This window comes from Monomorium pharaonis, chromosome 1 (genome assembly GCF_013373865.1).
Source record: "Monomorium pharaonis isolate MP-MQ-018 chromosome 1, ASM1337386v2, whole genome shotgun sequence".
Classification (NCBI taxonomy): Eukaryota; Metazoa; Arthropoda; class Insecta; order Hymenoptera; family Formicidae; genus Monomorium; species Monomorium pharaonis.
In genome coordinates, this window is record NC_050467.1 from 35,269,007 (window position 1) to 35,289,498 (window position 20,492).

The following is a 20,492-nucleotide window of genomic DNA, read 5'->3' on the forward strand; positions in this document are numbered from 1 at the left end:
AGCACGCCGAAAGATATCTTACTAATAAGTCATCAGTCTGGGTCATGGTGACTCAATGTGACAGGGTAGGGTTAACAACAAAATAAACGAATTTTAAATTGCTCGAAAGGAAGTTGTAAAGCACCTTGAAACATACTATTCCGGACGATTTAAATACTTGTTAATGTATTGTTTATAAAATAAATACAAAATATTATCTTGACAAATACATATTTCTTTTTTAACGTTAATTTTTTAATATGTAATATTTAAAATCAATAATCCTCTAATAAAAATACTTAGTATTTAAAGATTACAATTATAATATAAGAAAACATTTATATGAGATAAATAATGAGTTTCTGTAAGTGTCCAGGTATAAGAACACGTTCGGTCACTAGGATCACATATAAATTAATTTAAAATAAAATTAAAGTAAAAAAGGTATTAAAATTAGGGTATTAGAGTATTATTTTAGGTATTAAAATTAAAGTATTAAGGAATTCAGACTAGAGGAGAAACAGATCATTTCTTTTAAATATCTCAATTTCGACAAAAATTTATGTTGTTTTTCATGCTGATCGTATCTAATATACAAAGAATTTCTAATTAAAAGTCATAATTTACTAACTACTCTTTTTAATATACGAACAATCTCTGGAATTTTATACTATGTTAACCCTTTCATACCTCCGGAACATATGTATCCCACTTTTAAAAAATCATAACTTTTTCAAATATTAATATTTTGACATATTCTTTGGCTCAAGTTTTTCAAGAGAGTCTCGACTACACTAACAGAAAAGGATGTTTGATTCAAATTAGTGATGTAACGAATATTCGCATTCGCATTCGCATTCGCGAATATTTGCTGATTTCAAAGTATTCGCATTCGCATTCGCATTTGCAGAAAATATGCGAATGTTTGACGAATATTACTTTAGTAAAAGTTGATCTCTTTAGAGGAAAAAAAAATAAAATAATGTAAAAAACTAGACAATTCAACAATTTTCTTTTATTACAGTTGGCCAGTCTTAAGGATTTACATTGTAAACGACGTAAACAATGACTGCGTTTCGGCAAACACTGCTACTATAGCGCTACAGTCTTAGAACCATCACACACGAAATGACATAAGCTGCATAAGCATAGCATAAGACCGTTGAACCAATCAGTTTCCAGCATAAAGTCGCCATATTGATATACATAAGATGCTTATTTGCCTAGGGTGCGTTCGAAGAGACGCTATTAACGCTACCAACATCAGTCCATCTTCATTACTCATTAAAAGTAGAACAAGGATAAACTGATGCTGATAGCGCTATTAGCGTCTCCTCGAACACACCCCTAGAGCTCTTATGCTATGCTTATGCAGCTTATGTCATTTCGTGTGTGATGGCCCTCACGCGCGGGCCAACTGGCTGCACCAAACCGACAGGTTCGTGCAAGTCAATATTCGCATTTACATTCGCATTCGCGAATATCTAAAATCGCATATTCGTTACATCACTAAATACATATTTACTTGAATAGTACCAATAACATGCTTTGTAAAAAATTAATAATATTTATTTTAAACAAATACTATTTTCTAAATTATAGAAAGCATTACTTGTTTTAAATAAATATTAATTTTCTTATTAGTACTATTCAAATAAATATTTATTTGAATCAAGCACCCTTTTCTGTCAGTATCAATAAAAAATTAAAAATTATGTTAATTATAATATTTATAAAATAAATATTTACTTTTAAAAATAAAAGATAAAATTTTTAAAGAAATTAAGATTTTCAGAAAAAAGTTGAATTAGTTGAATCAACAAGTTCCAATATGAAAAAAGTTTAGGCAAGTTTCTAGAGTTTTGGAGTAGCTGATTACAAACTGGCATCAAATTTGTGAAATGTAAAATGGCGGATTCAATATAACCGACTGTAAAAGGTAAAATTAAAAAAACTTGATTTTTCAAAGTTTTTAGGTGGAAGTATATGCAATTATATGTTTTTAAGGTCGCTTATTACGAATCTAGTATCAGATTTGTAAAATTCAAAATAAGGGAGTCAAATATGGCTGTCAGCAAAAGAAAAAAAGGCCAAAATATATATTTATATAATTTTACAGTCTATCAGATATTAGTGTATCAATATCTTTGTCAAATCTTCAATTTGATCTTATATTCATAATAAGGGACTCGAAAAACCTGTACAGTCATGCTTATCTCATTTGTACTAGTTCCTCATTTCCCAGGGACATGAAAGGGTTAAGAACATCGCATTGAAGAAACAAAGAGGCTCGGTATATTGTGAGCCATTCACGACATCAATGACCGACGAACAGAAAAATATAGGAGGATAGCACACTTGTGTTGACTAGCGTGCTCCTGCTTGAGATAGACGCGTCTGTTGTTTCTGTCGTAAACGGAAGACCAGAACCGAACGGCGCTGCAGACACGACGAATACAAATTTAGCCCGCTCTACGCGCGCGTTCGCTCGTTTATTCGTCAGGTGAGGGAGATGAGAGAAGAAATTATTCACACAGGGATGAGATGGGTGTCGGTCGTGCCGTTTCTCGCAAATAATCATCGCGCGCGCGGAGGACAAAGAACTCGCGCGTAGTCCAAAGTGCACCACCCGTTTGCAGTGACCGCTCAATGATTTTACGCGCTCAATCATGGACATCGCCGCATATCGTCGTCGCCGTTGTTATTCAACGCGCATGAAAAGTGGGAAAGCGTAGTGTATTAGCCCAACGTTGCCGGATTATAAATACTTAGAGCCGATGGTTTATTGGTAAACTTACCTGTCAGTAAGTTTAAACATGTGTCCATCTTCATCTTTCTTTCGAAATAAATAAAGACAGACGATAGATTCCTATCGGATAAAGCTTCCCAATAAATTGTACGTTGAATAATCGTTCTATAATAAAGAGAATCCGAAGGAGCAACTCAGTGTCAATTCAGGCCTTGATAAAGTGAACGTTCGCGAAACATTAAGTTTGTTTTTTATTCCTGCACTGCTGCACTAGTGGAACAAGTTAGAATGAGAAAAAATATATTTGCCTTGTTCTAACTTATTGCACCAGTGCAGCAGTGCAGGAATAAAAAACAAACCTATTAGCATTAACGAGTAGCTTTCAATACTTTTAAGGAAAATACTCGAACAGATTTATAATAAATGCAATAACAAAGGCAGGCTAATGTGAGTATAGCACCTTACAAAGGTGCAAACTAAAATGTAGAAACTTTCATATTTAATTAAACAAAGAAATCAAATCATTCTTTTTGAAATCATTGAGCAAATTCATATTACAAAAGTCCATAAAATATATCTTTAGTCCGACAAGATTGAGTTTCATGAAGTTGCCGAATCCAGAGTGACATCCTTCAATTCAAATTCAATGACCTGATTCAGTAACTGAACCTTATCACACTGAGGATAAATTTTATAAATTTCTGTACATCATAATACGATTCGTGAAAGATGACTCCAAAGAGAGTCGAAACGTTCAATTTTGTCGATTTCTTTGTTTAACAAGATACAAAAGTTTTTACATTGTTTGCGTCTTTATAATCGCACCGTACTTTTTTAGCCTTCCTCTCTCTACCTTTTAATTATCCCATTGTTTAATTTCTATTTAATTTCTTTTAATTTCTATTTAATTATCCTATTATTAAATTTTTAGAATTTATTGTAATATTATTAGTAACATTTTCTCGAATTTATAATAATAAAAAATTAATACATTATAAATCGATACATTCTTAAAAAATTCCTCTGCACTTTTCGCTACAAAATTTTTTATTTATTTTTCTCCCAAGTCTTCCGTGACAATAGATTTGTTCTTTTTCACACTTCAGACTCGAGTTTAAACAGTTTATCTCTTTCTTTTTCCTCTCAACGCGCGAAAATAAAAAGATGAACAATGCAAGTAGTTCAATTCTGAAATGTGGAGAAAGAACAAGTCTAATAATAAAAACCTAAAAATTTTGCAAAATTATAAGAGAAAATCCCTCGACCTGGCAGTTCCACTAATCAACCTATTTCGCAGTAGGTAGTAATAGTGCAGTATGTTGACAACTGGTAGTAGAAACGAAACAAGACGAAACGAGAAGGGGGGGGAATCTATTTTGCCAGCCGTCACAGAGAGCGAATAATAACGGAGCGAGAGGGGAGGAGAGAAAGAGAGAGAGAGAGAGAGAGAGAGAGAACTTGTGTTGCACAACGCAGCGCACAGCTGTGCGCGGATCGTGCGCTCAGGGACGATCGACGGGAAAGTCACAAAACGAGGGAAGGTTGGAAGGAGGGAGAAAGGGCGGTTGCGTCGTATCATCGCGGTGTAAACAAGACCATTTTTCAACTAAATTGAAAAACGAATGAACGAACGAACGAACAAACGAACGAACGAACGAACGGACGAACGGACGGACGGACGGACGGACGGACCGATTTGGACGAGCGCATGAGCATTTATGCAAGCACGTTAAAAAAAGCGATGCGTAAAAGAACGCACGAAATCGTCGTTCGACGAGCGGAATTGAAGAAAGAGGCGAGAGAGGGAAAGAAACGATAGAGAAGTCGTAGGGAGGAACAAAGGAATGCCTCGCTTATTGCCGTCGAGGGAGCAACGAGTTGATCGATATCGGGGAAATGAAGGGAACAAAGAGGAGAGCTTTTTAAATATTTCATTAGTGCGAACACACAACAACACTTACTTCACCGCGAAACTTCACTGTGTTTTTTCATCGTGCGAGGGGAAGGTGAAAACGAAGGAGAGAAAAGACGTCGAGAGAAAGAAAGAGAAGAGCCCGCCACTGCACTCCGCGCGCGCATCACCGCCTCTATGTTGTTGCTGCTGTCTCCTCCGTTTACTGCGTCATTCCACAAGTCCTGGCAAGTCTCGCGAACGAGCGGGCGAACGAGCGAGCGAGCGAGCGACTGACAGGCTGACGAGCGCCAAGCGGACGACACTGACGATACAGTGGTAGCTTATGACGATGATGACGATGATGTCACAGCGCGCGATCGCGCGCGCGGAACACACGCGAACGGGTCCTCCTCCTCCTCCTCCTCCTCGCGAGTCTGTCTGTCGCGGTTTCTCCCAGAGCGGGAGCGACCAACTGATCGACCACGGACCGACGGACAACGAAATGGAGAACGGCCGCGCCTCCGCACATACACTTCGGACTGTATACACGAACGGCTTCACTACGCTTCCTCCCTCGCGTCCTTCCCTCCGCGCGTCCGTTTCCCCTTCGGGGCCCTCGCTTCTGCTGTTGGCACGACGGGACGAAGCGCGACTGTAATGTACGTGTACGCACTCGCACGCGCATAAACGCTCGCGCGCGCGCGTGTACGCGCGCATACACACATACACACACACACACACACACACACACACATATACGCACAGACGCGCTCGCGCACTTAGAAGTTGAGGAAGTGAAGCAGAAAGAGGGAAAGAAGGAAGGAGACAATGCTTGGCTGTTTAGAAAACGAAGAAACTGGTGAGAAAAATGAATACGGATATGTTACCATTGCATTACAGGTCGGGTAAACGCTGTATGCTACGCACATACACTGCTAGCGTCGCGCCACCATGATCCGCACCATTCCATGTCAGAGGAACGAAAACAATAATCAGCTGATTTGGCGGCTGGGTCTCTCTACTCTCCGCGGGACGCGCGGAGCGGCAAGAGACAGACGGAACTGACCGACCATCGGCGATCTCGGGAACGGTTCGGGAACACGAGCGCCGCACTCACTGCCATTTGCACGATCGTTTCAAATACGATTGTATGACCTCCACCATCATATGCGCGTATAATGAAGAAATTCATTAGGGAATTACATCTCATACAATACCGAATTTTTTTCAGAAATATCACAGATATATTTCAATTAGAAAATGAAATATTTCACAAAAGTTACGAAATACGTTTGCAACAATGTTAAAAGAGCTTTAAAATGACAAAATATTCTCGAAACCTAGGAAAGTTGTTAAAAGTATTTTCAAAATATCTACAAAATTTCTGAGGTATTATCAAAATGTTATTGAAATAGCTAAAATCTTGGAATATATTGCTTTGATTGTAATTCTTTAAATATAAAAATATTATTTTTGAAACACTTATTACTTTTATTTCTTAATTTTGAGGTATTTCAGAAACTATATTTAAATTTATATTTAAAGGACATTACAAATAGTGAAAAGTTACAATGTAAAAAAAAATACAAGAAATTTGTAAAATATAATTAATATTTTTATTGTACTTATTTTTATTTACAGCGTTTGTATATAATTGATTAATGTGTGCATCTGATTAATATAATAATAAATGTAACAAAATTTTATAGTTTAAGAATAGGAAAAATGTGTAATACTTTCCAGGGGCTCAATTCTTGAATTTATTCGCAAGAGAAACGTATGCGCAAATACCCACTCTAACAGAAAAATTGCAAGTTTATTAGTTAAAAGCCATACGATAGCCAATAAGGTTCCAACTTTTCTGCAAGAACAGAATTTGCGAATACGTTTCTCTTGCGAATTCAAAAATCGAGCCCCAGATAACTAAGCGCATTTAGAGCAGCATTTATGGTATATCCACACAAACTTGTGTAAACGCATAAGCATATGCATATAAGGAATTCGATTGGTCTATTTTCTTATGTAAGTGCTTGTAGACCAATCAATTTTCTTATGTACACTGGCGCAAAAAAAAAACGAAACAAAATTTTTGACCGATTTTTAGGCAATCTTCAAAGTGATGCAACTTTGCGAAAAATTATCCAAATTACATGTACTTTTTTTTTAATTAAAGGGCAAAGACTCTACTTTGAGAATCCCTACGCGAAAGTTTGATTTGTTAAGTGTAAACCTTTTGTATCGCATGACCAAACATGTGTTTTTTAATTGAAAAAAGTAAAAGTTTGTTATCATTTTGCACAAGTTTCTCGTTAAAATCTTGCTAATATTAAATATAATTCTTAAAGTTCATTCTTTTCTAAGCAATTTAAAAAAAAAATACATGTCGATACGATGTTTTTTGTTGATTGCACGCGAGTTTGAAATTTGCACTGCATTTTAAGGTATTTTAGCGAATAAATACGATATTTTTTGAATATCATGAATTTTGAGTATCAATATGATATTGCACATTAATTTTATTCGTGTTGAACTCAATCATACCGCTCCCAGCAAACACAAAGTTACATGTAACGTGCTTGTTAGTTGTAATTTCCCACTCAATAATATAATTGCAATATAACACACATGTTATATTACAATTACATTGTTGAGTGGGAAATTACAACTAACAGGTACGTTACATGTAACTTGGTGTTTGGTGGCCTGTCATCAAAGTGACCCGATCTACACTACGTGGAGAATGACGATCGGATTTTATACATCATGTTGCTCTGAAATTCATCGGTGGAAATTTGTACTTACTGATTTGAATATAACGGAGCTAACGCACCAATTTTACTGAAGTCAACAGAAGATCACATTCATCTATACTTATAAACCCACACATACACGTAAACATACATATACACATACTCATACATAAAAAATAAAAGTTTAAATTTTATTTTAAAAAATCAGCCTTTTGGGGCCACATGATGTACAAAATCCGATCGTCATTCTCCACGTAGTGTAGATCGGGTCACTTTGATGACAGCAGTATGATTGAGTTCAACACGAATAAAATCAATGTGCAATATCATATTGATACTCAAAATTCATGATATTCAAAAAATACCGTATTTATTTGCTAAAATACCTTAAAATGCAGTGCAAATTTCAAACTCGCGTGCAATCAACAAAAAACATCGTATCAACATGTATTTTTTTTTAAATTGCTTAGAAAGGAATGAACTTTAAGAATCTGAATTAATATTAGCAAGATTTTAACGAGAAACTTGTGCAAAATGATAACAAACTTTTACTTTTTTCAATTAAAAAATACATGTTTGGTTTTCATGCGATACAAAAGGTTCGCACTCAACAAATCAAACTTTTGCGTAGGGATTCTCAAAGTAGAATTTTTGCCCTTTAATTTAAAAAAAAGTACATGTAATTTGGATGATTTTTCGCAAAGTTGCATCACTTTGAAAATTGCCTAAAAATCGGTCAAAAATTTTGTTTTGTTTTTTTTTTTGCACCAGTGTATATGCTTATGCGCTTACGCAAGTTTGTGTGGATATACCATTAGAGCAAACTAAAATGCATTGCATATATGTGTTGTTATAGATATTTGGTATGTACATTTGTAAACATCAAAATAAAACACATTACAATTTAGCAACATGATTACTTATACATGTAATTAATTGAGGACATTTAAAAAAGAAATCTGTCAGCAATAATGATACATTACATTGTTTACGATATAACAGCAATATGGCAACAACGATTGATAACAAATTGAACCTGACATGTTGCTATTAACTTGCCATTGTTAAAAATAGAATTCATATGAGTTCAACCTAACAAACATAATTCTGTCTCACCTTATTCCGAGTTTGTCTAAATTAGTTACTGCACGATTGTTAGCAACATAACTGCAACATCAAGACATTTGGCTATCTGGATTATAATAAATTTATAAGTTTGTAATTAATTACAATTGGCCTGTGATACACACATTTTAGTAAGACGTAACACCCAGATAGAAAAGCATGCAGAAAAATTTTAGCAACATTTTAAGTTTCTAATAGCGAATTCGGTTGCTTGCACTAGTGCGCATTGAGTGTATATTAAGGCTTGTTTATAGTCAATTTTTATATTTAAGAATCATCTTAAATTCTTCTTAAAATACTTCTTAACTAGTAAAATGATCTGTACAACATCCATAGAATTATTTTTTTGGTTAAATAGTTTTTGAACATGTATTCTTATAAATATAAGAATACTGATGTAAAGTATGTAAACAAGCCTTAGTGCGCACTCAGTGCGTACTAGTGCAAGCAACCGAATTCGCTATAAATGTAATGTAGGATATATTGTGTCATAATTGTAAATCTACTTTTTAAAATCATTAATTCTAAATTTAATTTATGTAACATGTAGCAATTTTTAAAAAATCAATGCCTAAAATACATCTTTGCATAATTGTGATATTAGTGAGTCTCATCTCTGCATAATTATTGCTGAATATATTTCAAAAATTAATTTTGTAATTATTGTAGAAATTATTACAATATCAAATTGTACAATTGTTACTTAAATATTCTTAAATGAAAATTTTACAAAGAAACATGCATACTATTTTAGTATTATTTGTAAATAAATTGACAAAATGTGAAGTTTACAATTATTGCGATATAATCTGCAGAAATCTAGTGTTTGATTATTTCTCGAACCCGCCCGAATTCGCCCGATACTCAGCACTCTCAAGTCTCAACAGATCGAAGAGTGAGGCTCTCCTTTACGAACTCTGTGTGCATTCGACGTTCAGCATACAGCCACTATTTTTAGCTTATTGTTAGTATTTTCTTTGATTTTCAATTCGTTCTCTTTGGTAAATCTCTTAAACAAGCATAAACGAGTGACATTGTAAATTTAGCTGCGATTATTTACTTGTGCACACGCGGACCAATTTTGGGTGCTTTTATTATTCAGCAGGTAAATTATGTACATTTTATAACCGTTATTAAAATTATGTTTCATTTGATAACTGTTGTGCAAACATTATTCGGTGCTGTTATAAAAATAAATATTAATATAATATAATAGATATTAATAATAAATATAATATTTAAAATTTATTTCTTAATACAATATTACACGGAGAGAATTTTTTTATAAAATTTATCTTTAAACTCAAATAATTATGAGATAATGTGTGACCTCGAGGAATTTTACTATACTTTTTAGTAAAATTGACTAAAAGTATAGTAAAATTTACATTATCCCACAATTACCAGATTTTGAAGGTAAATTTTAAAAGAAAATTCTCTCTGCGTATAGTAATTACGCAAATAAATTGAAAATGTATTTCTCAATACAATGTCATAATAATTACGTCAGTAAATTGAAAATTTATTTTTTAATATAATGTCGCAATACTTATATAGACAATAAAATTCAAAATTTATTTCCTAATACAATGTCGTGATAATTACGCAATAAGATTCGAAAATCATTTCTCAATATAATGTAATAATTACGTAAATAAATTCAAAATTTATTTTTTAATTCAATGTCGTAATATTTACGCAAAGTAATTTTCAAATTTGTTTTCATCAAAACATATATGCGTTTTGTAGTCTCACTTGCAACAATTATTGCAAAATTGAGGTAAATAAAAGATGCAATAATTAATTGTGCATTTATTTTGCAATTTTCCTATCTGGGCAGTAAGATTTTGTTGAATTGGACGACCGTAACCGGCTGAATCGAGTACGTAATTAGTCAAAACTAGGAGAGCCACACACGTGTTATATTACAATTACATTGTTGAGTGGGAAATTACAACTAACAAGCACGTTACATGTAACTTTGTGTTTGCTGGGTAATAATTACTAATTTCACATGCATGTGTGCGTGTGTGTGTTAAAACCTTTACAAAAATATGTATTGTGTCCAAAAGCAACTGTGCGCAAATGCAACGTGTCTAATCGAACGATGTGCAACTTTATGTGTCCAATAGCATAGTATGCAATTACAACGTGTCCAATTGTAATGTGTGTCATTGAACCACTCCTATGTTTTTGTGCTTATTAGGTATAATGGCTGCTGGGTTAACCCGTCTCAGATTCTTTTCCCCTAGAACTGACCAATCACAGTTATTCCCTTCTTCAAAAGAATGGCAGTGATTGGTCTTATAACGTCATTAATCGCTCCCAGAGCGATTAACCCAGGCCGGTCAAAAACGCTATAAGTTTTCCTGCACTAAAATAACGAATGATATAGGCCGCCGCAAAGACTTCTGCATAATACAAAATACATAATGCATAAGAGAATTAACCAATCAGAGGTCTTTATTTCTATCCTGGGGAGGGAAATAGACGACTCTGATTGATTAATTCTCTTATGCGTCATGCACTATGCGCTATGCAGAAGTCTGTGTAGCGGCCCTATTGGTTGCACTAGTTCTGGAATAAGGGCCGAAATACAATACCAGGCAACAAGAATAGAAATAATGAAAGAGAGAAAGAAAGAAAGAATCTTCTTCTCTCTTTCTCTATTTCCTGTTCCTATTGCCTGTTGCCTGGCATTGTGTGATGGCTTTAACGAATGCTTTAATGTACACTTTTTGAACTAGTGCAGTCAGTGCAGGAATAAAAAACAAACCTTAACTTATTGCAACAGTGCAGCGAAAAAGAACAGACGTCATATATTTCAGTAGTGTGAAGGGTATGTACTCAAATGTTTCCGAAATTGAGTTTCGCGGTTAGTTTGACAATTTGTTTTACAATAATGGCATTAGTTCGTTTCGTTTTATAGTAACATATATGTACAAGCGTCTTATAAAAGAAATTTGTAACTATTTTGTATATTTTATTTTGTTTGAGTGTACATGTTGTGACAGGAAATGTAAAGGTTAGTAAGACACCCTGGTGAAAATGTAAAATCGGAGCGTAAGTCGGAGGTAAAGGGAGAGTAAGGGCGTAAGTTGAATGTAAAGGGAGAGTATAATAGAAGCGTTAACAAACCTTCTACGAAGCGTAATTGAATATAAAAGGAAGCGTTAACACTTCTTTTACATTTCATTGTTTCAATTCACGCTTCGTAGAAGGTTTGTTAACGCTTCTATTTCTTTCTTTACATCCGACTTACGCTCCGATTTTACATTTTCATCGGGGCAATGTTAATATAGAGATATTAATGACAATCTAGTAAGCAAAAAATCATTGCTGCCCAACGTTATTATAACGTTTTTCATTAACATGTAGTAAGTTTCCAAAACGTTGTATACATCATGAATAAACTTTGGCTTTAATTTGGATGTTGAACTATTAATTTTGGTAATGTTGAAATAACATTTGTAATGTTGTTATGCAATGTTATAAATAATATTGCATTTATATTTTTTTAACTTTGCGAAAATGTTACGCAATATTCGCAATAATTACAATAACATTGTGAAAATGTTGAAATAACATAATTATAATGTAAGAAAAAAATTAAATTTATGTTGTTTCTCAACAAGCATCGTTATCCCCACCACACCATAGTCGCATCTGGCATTGCTTAACTTCTACAATCAGAAAAACGGTCACTTTTCCAATTGTGAACCACCGTCGATGTTGCTTGACTTCGAAGATCGTACGCAATCCTTAGACCATATACTATTGGACCGCGCATGATTCTTGTACAGACTGTTGCCGAGTAACGGGAAAGAGACAGATAGTGCCTTCTTACGCGCATGACAAAGAAACAATGCTCCACTGGTGGAGTAAACATTGCCAAGTGCTGCGTTGCCACATTTTGACATATTCTCTTGCTAATAACTGTGGACATTTAAATGCAGTCAATGCAATAGAAATAACCTCGATATCGATAGATATCTATCAGATAAAGTGTCATATATTTCATTTCAGTCTAATACGTTTTTCGAAGCTTTATCGATAATTTACATAAAATGTTACAGTTTATCTGTTGGGACAGGAGTTAGCACGAACGCCCGCTGCTTCAATGTATATATTATAGGTCTGTTCTTTGTGTCTGTACTACTGAACTAGTGCAACAAGTTAGAATAAGACAAATATATTTTTTCTCATTCTAACTTATTGCACCAGTACAGCAGTGCAGCTACCAAGAACAAACCTTCCTTATGTCACTATAGCGCTGTTTCTTTCTCTTTACACGGCAACAGTTTTCCTAGGCAATGCGCGATCCAGTAGTATATAGTCTAAGACGCAACCTCCCAGTAAATGCTAGATATAGGTGGAATATTCATAAAATATTCCTAAAATCCAAAATTAACATTTTAAGAATATTCCAGAACATCCCGGAATATATACAGAATATATAGTGAATGTTCAAATAAGCGCAAAATATTCTATCTGTTTTGAATGTTTTAGGAATATTTTTAGGATGTACATAAAAACATTTAGAAAATATTCCACGTATATTCCACTACTTATTTTGAATAATACAGTATTTATGTATATAGATTTATACAGTATAATTATTTCTTAAAAAATGTTGGGTTTTAAAAATAATTTTAGAAATTACTTAAATATTTATTTTTCTACAGATATATTATATAATATAGCTATTAAATGAAAACCGCGTAACATATGAAAGGAAAACATTATTACTTAAAATAAAAGCAAATTCAATTATATTACCTTCGTAATAATTTGAAATATTTTTAAAACAACTCTATGTAAAGAAATAGGTAGCCAATCCACTTGTAGTTTTTCGATATGACAAGCGGTCGCGCGACTGTATAACAACTAATAGCTCATTGTAGAACTGACTTCAGATTGATCTAAAAACGTTCCATTAATATTTTATGGAATAGTTTATGAATATTCTATACATATACCAAAATGTACACAGAATATTTCTTATTGCACATACAAGTAGTGTTTATAGAATATTCTGAATATTTCACGATTATTGAAGATTCTATAAACATTTTTTTATTATTCCGAGATATACGGAACTTTTGGAATACAAAGGGAATAATTCAGAAATATTTAGTGTTTACTGAGCTATAACCAGTGATAAGATGCGGACCGGGTTTTTCGCTCATGCGCATCGAGAACAGCAATAAAGCAGTGATGTATAATGTGACTAGATTATCGAGCAAAAATCTTGGTGCAAAAGTTTTAGCGGGATTGTAGCAGGAGGAAATTAGAAATGTACAGATATATTTATTTAGATATATATAGATATATAAATATATCTGTGTTACTTTTTTGTTTACATTTAAAAAAAATTACGCGATTGTATACAGGCAATCAACGGTACATCTTTTTTCTTTTATAAGATTACTGTTACTGTGCTACATTACCTGATACATTAACAACGTATGACATTAAATAACACAAATTTGTTAGCTTATTGAATAGTGTTTATTATTCTTAATATTTAAATAGTAGATTGAATAGTATTTAGGAAATATATACATACCCAAACGATTGTCCTACGATACCGGTCATATTTTCACAACACTTATTTCATTTAAAACAAATGCACATGAATTCAGTTACGTTCACAAAACACGGTGTGTGTTCTTTATAAAATTTTAAAATTGCGCGCAAAGCAGACTTTCTCGTGGACTTGTCACGCGATTGGTAAAATTTCCGTATTCCTTAACTTTTGTTCGTGAGTGTCCCTCAACCATTTGTGATGTCAACTGACGATCCATCGGTTGCACCGACGATTGTCGATAGTGCCCGTGTGGAGAATAGATCAGTCACATCGTTCCTGTCGGTCGTGTAACCGATAATCATCGTTAACGACCGATACCGACAGTCGTCAGTAGGCAAATAAAGAATTGCGTTCCAGAATTGAAAGCGTTGAATTGTATTGCAAGCAAGAATATTGAAGCCCGGTCTACAATAAATCGTTGGTCGTTGGTGGTAAGAAATTTAACCAATTATGTTCGGTTATTCTTCTCTAAGATCAACTGTGATTGATTAAATTTCTTACGACCAACGACTAACGACTTATCCCAGTGAACACATTTTATAGCGGCAATATAACATGGAAGTTACATGTAATTTAACATTGTTATTCTTGTGATATGTAAGTGCTATATGACATGGAAATAACCTGTTACATAATATTTGTTATACGCAAGTAATCTAGCTGTTATACATCGTTTTGGCGTTACAGTTATTCAACAAAAATTGTATAATCGTAACATAACACGTTCGTATCAATGTTATTACGGAACGATGCGTCGTAGTTGACTTAGAAATCAGACACCATTGTAACATCCTGAATGACAGATCTATTTCATAATAAAAAAAATTATTATAAAGATGTTTTCAAAAATAACGGTTTGTCTACAATTATTGCGCACAAAAAATGCACAAAATCTAAATTCATCATGTGCTGAACAAAAACAGAATAATAAATGTATACTATTCAATTTTTTTTAGAATTATGATCTATATAGTTAACCATCTAATTAATCATTTAAACGCTTCAAAGATTAATGCTAAATGGATCGCAATTTCCATCAAATTATTAAGGTTATGGAAAAAGATGAATTTAACAATAAAATTAATAAGTAAATAAATTAATACTATTTATTTTTAATATGTTTTGCAAAATTTAATTGCTTTTATAAAAAATAATATAGTCGCGTCAGAGTACATATAGGTATATGTAGACAATAACAAGTACCCATATCGATGAGTCAAATTGGCGTAGCAGGTAGAGTACAAGGTTCGTAATCCTAAGGTCCCGGGTTCAAACCTAGCAGCGGCAAGTAAGAATAAAATAAAAAATAACATAATTTAAATTTAATTAATTAATAAAAATTTATTCTAAATGTAGTATGTGCTGTTGATAAAAATAATTTCAAAAAAATGAAATTTTTATTTTATTTTTCTTTGTAACTGTTGTGTAACGGTTAGATAACATGTAATTATAACATGTTATATTGCTGAGTCGGAAATTGTAACTTACATGTAAGTTACGTGTAATTTCAGAGTAACGTAACCTGTTATATTCGGTTACATTGCTGTTACACTGCTGCTATATTACTGTGTTCACTGGGATTGTAGACCGGGCCTGAGTCTTTTAGGGAAGAACGTTATTGTTACTAAAATATTTAAAAACGATTATTTTTTAAATATTATTTAATTATTTCTATTTGCTTGTTATTAAAAATTACTTATTTTTATTTGCTATTATAATTACATTTTTTAAAGAAATTTGAGTTCTTGTATTTTTTTTAAACTTCCGTATCTAATCTTAATTATTTTGTATACGTATTTAATTATAGTAATTTATTATGAAAAGTTACAATTTTTTTAAATTAAACAATCTCTTTTACCAATTTATAATTAATCTTTACTATAATTCAATTATATATTAATTACGTAATAAGTAATTACATTTTCTTCTAAAATTAAGTACAGATATTTGTTTTAGAAACTAGAATGTGTGTTCATATTTATGTGTGTATACATAAAGTGTGTGAATATTTATGGATTTTTTAACTATTTTAAGTAGATAAAAAAGTTGAACTCGACAGTTCGAGTACCCAAATTTGTAACACTAAAGTACCATTTTTTATATTATGTACTTTATAAGAATTAATTATTGATTTTTAAAGTTACCGAGTACATATACACACTTTTAATTTAATCAAATCCATAATTCGTTTAAAATTTGTCGCTATTTTTCGGAATCACTCTCCATACGATAAATTATGATATTAATTTACAATAAATTATTATTTATTTAATATATTATATTCAATATTATCATTAAATAAAATTACTCTAATTTAATTACTAAACCTAATCTAATTAATTAATTAAATTAATTAAATTAAATTAAATGTCGCGATGAAGACAATAACACGATGAAGAAGTTTTTGATTTTTACAGGAATGATGCCGAGTTCCGAATAAACAGCGCATACGAGGAGAACGAAAATAGCTTTTCTAATACTCGACACTGCATTTTTTTAAGTGCATTTTTTTCCTACAAGCTATAACCGGCAGTCTCAAAATGTTTTTTTTTATTCGTTTTAATTTTATTGCGATTATGCTGATATGTGTAAATGTCATTGTCGCCGCGCGTCCGAACATTCTGTTAATTATCGTAGACGATCTGAGGACCACTTTAGGATGCTACGGCGACGCCAACGCATATACTCCAAATATAGACGCCCTGGCGGAGGACGGCATTGTTTTCACCGAAGCATTTGCACAGGTTTTTGTTCCTCGCGGAATAATCTTAAATTGCGACTTTTGAGCGTTTTATTCTTTTTCGTTCAGATTTATTTTACTTATAAATTATGTCATTATAATTTCAAAATCCTGGTAGAAAAATTTGAATAAATGAACTTGACGTTTTATTAAATTTAATGAAATTTTAATGAATGTGCAACGAAATTATATTTCGCTGGAAAGATTATAATTATTATTTATTGTTCATCCACTTCTGGAAAAGAAAGGAATCAAATTTATCGAAATGTTGTTACCGCTTTTCCGCGACATTAATTGGTTCTCTTGTAGTGCTAACTTTGTAAACAGCTGTTATCGCGGAGTTAGCGAATTGTAATTTGTATAGATGATTATTATTGCAATTTATTTTTATAAAGTAAAAAGTAAAACTAAATAGCGCGCGCGAAGTACGCATCTAGTTTACTAAAAACGGATGACATTTTAATGAGAATTTAATGAAAATATGACGTTTTAACGCTATTACATAGGCATACCAAAAAAAAGTTGCTTGTTCGCTAGACTACACCATCATATATGTAATATAACACGTGTGTTATATTACAATTATATTATTGCCCAGGTAGCAAGCCCACGTTATTTTGACGTCCCAAAATGGTCATATCTGGTAATATGTCGTCAAAATGACCATTTTTTTACATGACCTAAAATTGACGTCATGATGACGTCATTTCGAAGTTATATTTCAGTCATGATCTGACGATTATTTTCCCAGACAACACGCATCCAAAATCGGGACATAAAGACGTCATTAAGACGTATTTTAGACACGGTCTAAAGCGGTGTCTATATAATGAGATTTAACCCATACAGCACAGAAAGATTGCAGCAACATTGTGGCAACATTTCAACGCAAGATTACAATATTGCATAAACGTTGTGAAATGTTGCTGCAAGGTTGCTGCAAGATTGCAGCAATGGTAAAATGTCCACTTTTAGAAATATTGTTACGTAATATTGTAGCAATATTGCAGTAAAATATGTATGCAATATTATTCAGAAAAAGATTATTCAAAATAATTCATTTGATTTTAAATAACTATTTTGAATTTAACAAATACAGAGTGATTAGTGAAACTTCGACCAAAAGATAAACTTTGCAAGTTTTGTTTTTTATCTTATATAAGTACATTATAAGATGAGAGAGACAAAACTTACAAAATTTATCTTTTGGTTGACGTAATCACTCTGTTGTTAAATTTAAAATAGTTATTTAAAACTGAATGAATTGATCGGATGATCGTTTGGTTGATGTCACTATAATCACTCTGTATTTGTTAAATTAAAAAATACAGTTATTTAAAATAATTTTGAATAACCTTGTACTCTGTTATACACAAATCTACATAATAATAGTTTTACACACAAATTAAAACTACTCTAGAATGCATGTATCTCTATAGATGAAAAATTTTAAATAATATAGAACGATCACTTTTATATTATTTTTGAAAAGTTACTGTAATATATTTATTCAATATTATGTATTGAATATTAATTTTATCTATTTTCACTATTTTAATAATATTTTAAAATGTTGCTGCATCATTGCTGAAGTAATATTGTAAAATAATGTCTTTGCAATATCTCTGAAACATTACATCGCAATATGCAATGTTGCAACGTTGCAGCAATGTTGCTGCAAGCTTTTGTGCTGTATGGGAAGGCGTAAGGCATAAGCATATTATATAAGCATATTATATTCAACTTTAAGAGAACTTTTTTAAGAAAACATTTAGATATCTTGGAAATGATGTCAAAATGGCCAAATTAACCATTTGAACGCTTCAAAGTATTAGTGCTAAATAGATCGCAATTTCCATCAAATTATTAAGGTTATGGAAAAAGTTAAATTTAACAATGAAATTAATAAGTAAATAAGTTAATGCTATTTATTTTTAATATGTTTTGCAAAATTTAATTGCTTTTATAAAAAATAATATAATTGCGACAGTTTATAACATATAGGTATATGTAGACAATAACAAGTACCCATATCGATGATTCAAACTGGCGTAGCAGATAGAGTACAAGGTTTGTAATCCTAAGGTCCCGGGTTCAAAACCTACCAGCGGCAAGTAAGAATAAAATAAAATAATATAATTTAAATTTAATTAATTAATAAAAATTTGCCCCAAATTTAGTACGTACTGTTGATAAGAATAATAAAAAAAAATTTTTTTTTTTAATTTTATTTTGTTATCTCTAGTTCCATTTTAAAGATATCCAATTTAAGAAATCTTTTAGATATTAGTTTCATGATATCTTTCTGTTCTCAAAAAACGACGCATTGGTTAACATTCTGACATTATATGTTATCTTTTAGAAGTCTCTTTATGTTATCATTTTCAAAAACAGGATATCTTTTAGAGATCTTTTTGACAACATATTGTTCACGTCAAAATACGGTACATTTCATGACGTCAGGAATTTGTGACATTCGACCGTCATTTTAACGTCATAAGGGCGTCATTTCGTGACGTCAAGAATAGTCAGTAAATGACCATTTTGGGACGTCAAAATGACGTGAGCTTGCTACCTGGGTGAGTGAGAAATTACAACTAACAAGCACGTTATATGTAACTTTGTGTTTGTTGGGAACTAATTTAGACAAACTCGGAATAAGGTGAAACAAAACATTATGTCTGTTAGGTTGAACTCATATGATTTCTATTTTCAGCATCAATTTGTTATCAATCATTTGTTGTTGTCATGTTGCTCATCTTATATCGCAAACAATATAATGTATCATTATTGCTGATCGTTTCCTTTTTTAAATGTCGTCAACCGATTGCATGAATAAGTAATCATATTGCTGAATTCGTTATGTGTTTTATTTTGATGTTAACAAATGTATAGCAAATCTATAACAACACATGCAATGCAGTTTTGCTCCAAATATTACATCACGCTTGGTTATCTGGGTATCCTGATGGAAATATTTTACTGAAAATATACCCATCAAACACGAAGTTACATGTAACGTACCTGTTAGTTGTAATTTCCCACTCAACAATGTAATTGTAATATAACACGTGTTATATTGCAATTATATTATTGAGTGGGAAATTACAACTAACAAGCACGTTATACGTAACTTTGTGTTTGCTGGGTAATGAAATGTAATGAAATGTAATAAAATTTTTGATGAAATGTATTTGAAAATCTTTCTCAACTTACCCATTTTATTATTATTTCATTAATATTTCAGTAAATATTAATTTTAAATCTGAATATATTAAAGTATTTTTGATGAAATTTAATTATGTATTCAGTTTCGGAAAAAATAATTCAGCACGATTCATTGTAGCTCATTAAAATAAATGCAATTTTCATTGTAAATTACATGTGTTGGATACAATGAGAAAGAAAGAAAGAGAGAGAAAGAGAGAGAGAGAGAGAGAGAGAGAGAGAGAGAGAGAGAGAGAGAGAGAGAGAGAATAAAAATACTGCCAATCGAAATGGATAGGCAGTTTAACTCTCGCAATGAAGGAAGCTAATTTTTGCTTGCCTTAATGACGCTGCGGGTGGTCTTTATGTAGCGCGTTGGCTGCATTTTGCCCCCGAGAAAGTTAAGCTGCTTATCAGCGGCGCCGCGCACTAACTGATGAGCAAGTACGCACGTAGCG

The 20,492-nt window shown here is 32.3% G+C and overlaps 2 protein-coding genes across 16 annotated transcripts in view; one reads left to right on the plus strand and one right to left on the minus strand.

Moving 5' to 3' along the window:
• LOC105838380 (FK506-binding protein 5) overlaps positions 1-6,060 on the minus strand; it is a 66,626-nt gene extending 60,566 nt beyond the window's left edge. For 4 of the 6 annotated variants that reach the window (XM_036295413.1, XM_036295414.1, XM_036295412.1 and 1 more), the window contains exon 1: positions 4,690-5,503. The gene's annotated coding sequence lies outside the window, so the exon portion shown is untranslated. The other 2 variants (XM_036295410.1, XM_036295411.1) reach the window with 2 other exon arrangements.
• A 5,223-nt stretch (positions 6,061-11,283) lies between these two features.
• Positions 11,284-20,492, plus strand: part of LOC105837418 (iduronate 2-sulfatase) — a 99,159-nt gene continuing 89,950 nt past the window's right edge. For 2 of the 10 annotated variants that reach the window (XM_036292542.1, XM_036292574.1), the window contains exons 1-2: positions 13,152-14,518; positions 16,505-16,831. In XM_036292542.1, coding sequence (XP_036148435.1) covers positions 16,628-16,831 — 204 coding nt within the window. In that variant the 5' untranslated portion in view covers positions 13,152-14,518; positions 16,505-16,627. The other 8 variants (XM_036292561.1, XM_036292548.1, XM_036292565.1 and 5 more) reach the window with 8 other exon arrangements.